The following is a 6,794-nucleotide window of genomic DNA, read 5'->3' as shown; positions in this document are numbered from 1 at the left end:
GAGTTGCTGTAGGTTTTCACCCGATGCCCATATGGTAGTGTCATCAGCAAACAAAACCACTTTCACTAAATCAGAAACCTTGCATATATCATTAATGTATAATATAAATAATTTAGGTCCCAAAACAGAACCCTGAGGCACTCCACATTCAATGTCCAGCTCACTCGATTGATGAGCAGCAGGGTGAGAGATGTGGTGGTTTTAATGATTGTGGTGATATTGTAGGAGGGGCTGTCGGCATGTGTCGTTCATACACTGCTTCACACTTTAATAAACTAGCTTACTGTTAGGTTAACATGTAGTTTTAAGAAAGATTTAGCATTTTCTGCAAAATCCCTGTGCTGTCAGCATTTTAACATAATCAGACACTAAGACCATTACTGTAACTGTGTACATTTGCAGATTAGGGTGCTATCCCCTTTTTCATGATCCCTCCCATCTGTAGTCTTCTCTTAGTAGATTTACATGGGAACTGCTGCATTACACCCCATATCTCAGTTCTTAAGATGCATGTACAGGCTTTAAATACAGGGAAAGCAGGGTTTTGATATCAGACAGGTACATGGTATTGACAGATATCCTAATCTGAGACACTGATCTTGGGGGAAAAAGATTGTTCATGTTTGCGGGCTTGTTTTTGTCCCTTCAGAGACTTCTTGGGGGAAAAAGATTGTTCATGTTTGTGGACTTGTTTTTGTCCCTTCAGAGACAAACTTTCCCATTAGAACTTAAAGTTTTGACCGATCTAATCTGTTCACGAAGAAAATCAGAGAGCAGTGGTTGACCCAGATTGAAATGGATTTGATTCAGGCAGCATGGTGGGTTTGTGGCTTGATACGGTTAACTAAGCTGCTTCAGGGGCCCAAGTGTCAGACTGACCACTGAGATGCCATGCTGGGAGCAGTAAAGTTACAGGTTGACAATATTCTATGATTCTATGATGTATTGTGAACATGTGTCTTCAGAGTGCACCCATAATGTAATGTGTATTCATCCAGCCTGAGGAAGAACTGAGGCTGGTGACAACAGCTGCTGTGAATAAGGTTTGAAACTGATATGAACTGTTACTAACTAACCCTGGAAACTGTGTGCATGTCATACTCAGATACACACACGCACAAAGACTGTAGCTGTAGTGTTTGTTTGTTTTTTTTTTTTTCTTTTTGATGAAGCTGGCACTGTGCGCCTGTTGTTCAGAGAGGTTAGATGACTATCACAATGGACAGAAGACAGACACTTTGTGTTGCATTTTCCATTGGCATCAACACTGTTAGCACGAGTGGGTCATGCACACACATACAGGATTTAGTCCACATCATCTCTATTTCAGCCTGTACTTTTTTCATGCACTTTGAAAAGGTTTGATGCCATAGACTGTGATGATTGTGAGGTCATTCACAGCTCATGCCAGACTGGCTAAAAGAAACTGACTGCTTACATGTATGTGCGACATTTCTGTGTCTTGATGCTGCCATAAACAAATCATCCACCCCTCACTGGAAGTTCAGTACTTTATAGCAATCATGGCTCAGGCTCAGTGCTGTGATGATAACTGTCTGTTTTTTCTGTCTTTATCTGCAGAGCTACATTGCCTTTGAAGACTCCCAGGAAGGAGAGAAGAAGGATCTTCAGTGTCGACTGGTGAAGTTGGAGTCTCACACACGCCAGCTACAACTAAAAACTAAAAACTATGCAGATCACAGTAAGTTCAGGACAGTGCACAGCTGTCTTTTTACTTTGGTTTTACTGTACTAGCTCTGTTTTTGGAAAGTCTAGCACACACACACACACACACACACAGGCTGTATACTCTGTGAGCAGCATTGACAGTTTGCAGGTCTTGTGACTGTTAGCTTGAAGTGCCAGAGGGCAGATGGACTTCAATGTCCCTATTGAATAAAGGCCATTTGTAGCATGCTATAACCGTTTGCTTGCCAAGTCTGCTGATGAGCTGTAACAGAAGAAACCAAACATGTCCAAAGCCCAGAAAGGTTCAGTAACAAGAGACCATGGCTTGTCATTTTGATCTTTTTATTCAATCTGTGTTTCTAGATAATAAGATTGGTTTCATACCTAAAAGACACACGTAAAAAGAACTGATCATTATGTGTGTTTGAAGTAAGGTCTCAGTGTGATAGCTTTTCCATGGTATCAAATGAAAACCCTCATGATGTGTGCATGACTGCACTGTTGAACATGTATGACTGCTTGTGTTTTTCCACTGCAGGGCCGTAACACACGCCCTGTTCATGCTAAAGGAAAATATGAGATCTCGCAGTATATTTTTATTTATTTTTTTTTTCTTTCAATATGACTCTTCCCCTTTCTGCTTTTTCAGTTTCATTTGTCTGTAATTATATTTGTGGACCAGAAATGGCAAAAATACACACATTTGTTACTCAAGTAGAAGTTCAGATGCCCATGTTTATAAAAAATAAATAAATAAAATAGGCCTGGTGGTTCAAACTTTTTACTTGAGTAAAAGTAAAAAGTGCAGGCTCGGAAATGTACTCAAAGTACAAAAGTAAGGAGTAGTATGTGTACTTCGTTACTTCCCAACTTTGCTGTGGACCACTTTGGGAACAGTGCAGCTGTTTGACATGTCAGTCAGTCAGTCAGTCAGTCAGTCTTACTGTATGAACATCAATATAGTTTGGAGAATGCAAACACACTGTCATGTCAATTTTCAGTTTTTTAATTTTCTTATTTTATTACTGTCTCTTTTCAGTTTTTAAGTCATTTTGTGTTGATTGATTGATTGGCTTACAGTGTAGAATGATAGGACTGAGGAGGAAGGATGTAGCTGTAGTTTCAATGATCTGTTTGTTTCAGTCATGTATCAAGCAAAATGTGTGATGATGATGATAATCAAATGCAAATGTGTGTGTCTTAGACATCAGGAAGTGATGCTAAAATATGTGTTAGATATTGTTACTAAGTATTATCTATGACATTTTAGCACCACTACCCGAAGCTGCACATAACCCTGATATGCATGTTTACTTGGATATTCAAAGTTTTTATGTGGGTTATTTCTGCTCCGCTCTTTCACTACTAGTTCCTCTATCAGCCCTCACATGCCCACATTGAATCACATCACTGTGCAGCTGTTGTCGGAACTATTGCTCCTCACTGATCACATAGTTGTTAGATTTTAATGTTCTCAAACCTCGATAAACATCTATGTGAAGGGGCTGTTTATGACTGAGTCTGGAAGGTCCTGGGAATGTCAGTAGATGTGGTTTGCAAGAAATGCTTTGAGGGCATGTGCACGGCTGGCATTCAAACAGCACGCTCAACCAGACTGTTGAACTGTTTTGACTACAAGCAAGCAGGCCCCACCTGAAAGTTTTAAAAATAGTGTCATTTCCATTCTTGCCCTTGAGGACTCCGGTGATTACACAACATGTGGCAATGCCGGGAACTTTCACTGTCCAGCACAGCCAGAAACCAAAAAAAGAGTTAGATGTTTCACCCTGTGCGGATTCAGAATTTTAAATCATTGTTGTTCTCAGAATTGGCTAAAATGGATGGTTGTGTCTGACTCAGATGTTGAAGCATTAGTGGTCATGATATGTATCTGACTTCATAGATGCCTCAGTGATTCAGAGCAGAGAGATAAACCCATCCAGGCTGTGTGTCTGGTGGAGTTCAGCATGGGGTTGTTGATGCATGATGGCCCTCTTCTGACTCTGACATGTAATTACAGCAAGTAACCACTGTCACTATTTTCAATGATTCATATTGTGAGGTAAAAATACTGGATTTCCAAGAAGGCAAATGATTTATCATGAATCAGTTTGATCCATGTTTTGGCAGGATTTATGAGATGCTATTAGTTAAGTAATATATAGTAACTGAATAATGGGGTTTCACACAAACGTCCTTATTGTTATCAGGAAATCTTGGTATATTTATATGGCTTGTTTGATCATATGGAGTTTGAGTTATTGCTTCCTTTCTTATCCAGTTAGCAGACTGGAGGAGAGGGAAGCGGAGCTCAAGAAGGAGTACAGTGCCCTTCATCAGAGACACACTGAGGTGAGCCGCTCTGAGTTTGTGGCTGCACACATACAGTGCCCTTTTGCCTGATTATACAATACAATAACCAATAAAGGTGATTTTATTTTGCACAATATACATGTTGACTTTTGCTGGAAACGTCTGGTTTAAACACTTTTCTGATTCCTTTACATATTCAATACGATCTAGAAATAAAAACACACACGTATATGAATGCACTTGTACACTGCACATGAGTGTTGAAGCCAAAGCTGCATGTGAAGTTCAGTTTGTGATCTTTATAGTCCAGAGACTGTCATGAGAAAGCACATCTGGGGAGAGGTATAAAACAACCAAGGAGAGACACTGAAGATGATCAAAACATGAAGTATCCGAACATGAATTATGTTTCTGCTGAGCCTTTGGTCCACCTCGCTCTGTTATCCATTATGCATCACTAACAGATTCCAGAGTGCACAAACAAATCTCTCAGGCTTCAGCAGCCAACTACTGATCAGAATAATGCTGAATAGTGAGGATGAGAGTGAAATAAAAGCTGTCAACTACACACTGGATACAAATACATTTATTGTGGCTCTGACTGTGACAACTGTGCATGCACATATTAACCTCAATTTTCCCTTTCTCTTGGTTTAAGGTATAAAGGTATCTTTTGATCAATTACAAGCAAATACATTGTAGCTTGTTGAATGCTTTAATCCCCTTGGATTCAGAGGATGTTTCAGTTAAATTAGATTCTGATATGTACATTAGACGGAAGATATAAAACGTGCTATGTTAACATCAGTATGCTTTGTGCCATTCAGATTGCAAAGTGACTGTAAAGTAGTCTTGCTAATTTCATGGCTCTGTGTTTGTGATATACTTTGCAGATGATCCACAGCTACATGGAGCACCTGGAGCGCAGTAAACACCAACATGCAGCGCTAACAGCAGAGCCCTCAGATACAGGCACAGGCACATCAGCCAGAACACGGTGATACAACCCAGCCACTCACTTCATACCAGTCATTCTGAATAGTTATGTAAATGGGGTATTTCAGTCTTTTTAATACACTCAAACCTGTTTTCACTTGGAGTATTTCACTGGAGTATTGTGTGTATTGATGAGGAAAAAATGAATTGAATCCATTTTAAGATGAGTCTGAAACCTTACATAATGTGGAAAACCTGACAGGGTCTGAAAACATTCTATACTGACTGTAGGTGCATGTTTCATGATGTGGTCTTGAATTTGTGGATATATGAAGAAACATTTAGATGGACATTTATAAACTGCTTGTAAATGTGCAGATTACCTGTTGTGGGGCTGCTGAGGTGAGTGAGCACAGAAGTCTTTGTGGTTCATTGCTCATTTGGAGAGCAGGTTATGACTGAACAGCATACTGCATGGAGCCAGGAGGTCAGACCCTCCTCTAGTTAATGGGAACATTGGTTTCCATTGTCATTAGGTTTGTAGTATAATTTGTTTGAAACAAACCCAGTGACTCAGCCCTTGGTGCTGGCTTTATTTTCCTTTTTTGAAATGCTTGTGTTCATGTCATAATTGCTTCAGCTGCACAACCTGTATGCTCAGTGTTAGTCCGTACCCCACTTTGGTCCAGACTGGAATACAGTATCTGGACACCTAATGAATATGTTACCATACAAATTTGTATAGGCATTCATGGCACAGAGGATGAATCCTTATGACGGTGGTGATCCCCTTATTTGTCATGTAGCTCAATCATGAGGTGGGCATTATAGGTCCAGAGTGAAATGTCTTGACAACTGTGGAATGGATTGCCATTAAAGTTTGGATCTGATGTTCATGTTCACCACACATTGTAATAATGTTGGTCATCGTTTGACTTGGGATGTAGCATGCCACATTTCAGTTTGTCCAGTTGTTGAGCGTTCCTCCAGCTTCAGTTTTATTTTGTGTTTAGAGCTGATTAGCTTAGCTTGACAATGCTGACATGCTAGGCTAAGAAGGTGAACATCGTAAACATACCTGCTACATATTGGCATGTTTGTTACTGACATTGTGAATGTGTTAGCATGCTGGTATTAGCGTTTAGCAGTAGCATTATGGACTCTTGCTAACAAAAAAGGGAATATTTAACAGGTGTTAGATGTTCTGGGAGCAGCACTGGTTACCATACCTGTAATACACACACTGATCCCTATTCTTTTTATTAAGAAACTCATCAAAAAGGTTGTCTGCAATGAGACAGTGGGAATGGCCTTGATGATGGAATGTGTTCCCCTATTTCCATCTATTTAGTAGGAACTTGTTTTTACTTTCACACATATCAGAATCCTGCTCATATTACTGTTAAAATACTGATTGCAACTACAGGTGGGTTGAATGTTGTTTAGTAGCACGCCACTGTACTGCGTAGCATTTTACTGCACTTGGACTGTGTCTGCGCATTTAGGCAGCCCATTGTATTTCCCTCACCCTTTCATTATATCTCCAGTTAATGCCGAAATGCTGCCAACATCCCTAACTCGCATACACACACTTTTTGATTAGTCTCCCCATTTTACAGCCACTAAGCTGCAGACTGAGAAGAGATTCATATGGAATGAGCTTGCCTCAGAGAGAGAGAGAGAGAGAGAGAGAGAGAGAGAGAGAGAGAGAGAGAGAGAGAGAGAGAGAGAGAGAGAGAGAGGGAGGTGGTGGCTGCTGCTAGTGGGAGAGGGAGAACGTCACAGTGTTCTCGACTGCACAGCGGCAGCCGTGTCGTAGCTCAGCAGAGGATAGGCAGAGGGGAGGGAGAAAGAAA

At 40.4% G+C, this 6,794-nt stretch overlaps 1 protein-coding gene across 6 annotated transcripts in view; it reads left to right on the top strand.

The window, feature by feature from the left end:
- Positions 1–6,794, top strand: part of spag9b (sperm associated antigen 9b) — a 32,008-nt gene that overhangs the window by 6,236 nt on the left and 18,978 nt on the right. For all 6 annotated transcript variants that reach the window (XM_020587307.1, XM_020587314.1, XM_020587309.1 and 3 more), the window contains exons 2-4: positions 1,582–1,702; positions 3,971–4,041; positions 4,896–4,999. In XM_020587307.1, coding sequence (XP_020442963.1) covers positions 1,582–1,702; positions 3,971–4,041; positions 4,896–4,999 — 296 coding nt within the window. The remainder of the gene's footprint in view (positions 1–1,581; positions 1,703–3,970; positions 4,042–4,895; positions 5,000–6,794) is intronic.

This window comes from Monopterus albus, unplaced genomic scaffold (assembly GCF_001952655.1).
Source record: "Monopterus albus unplaced genomic scaffold, M_albus_1.0 scaffold452.1, whole genome shotgun sequence".
In the NCBI taxonomy this organism is placed as follows: Eukaryota; Metazoa; Chordata; class Actinopteri; order Synbranchiformes; family Synbranchidae; genus Monopterus; species Monopterus albus.
This window is presented reverse-complemented; position numbering and strand designations above follow the sequence as displayed.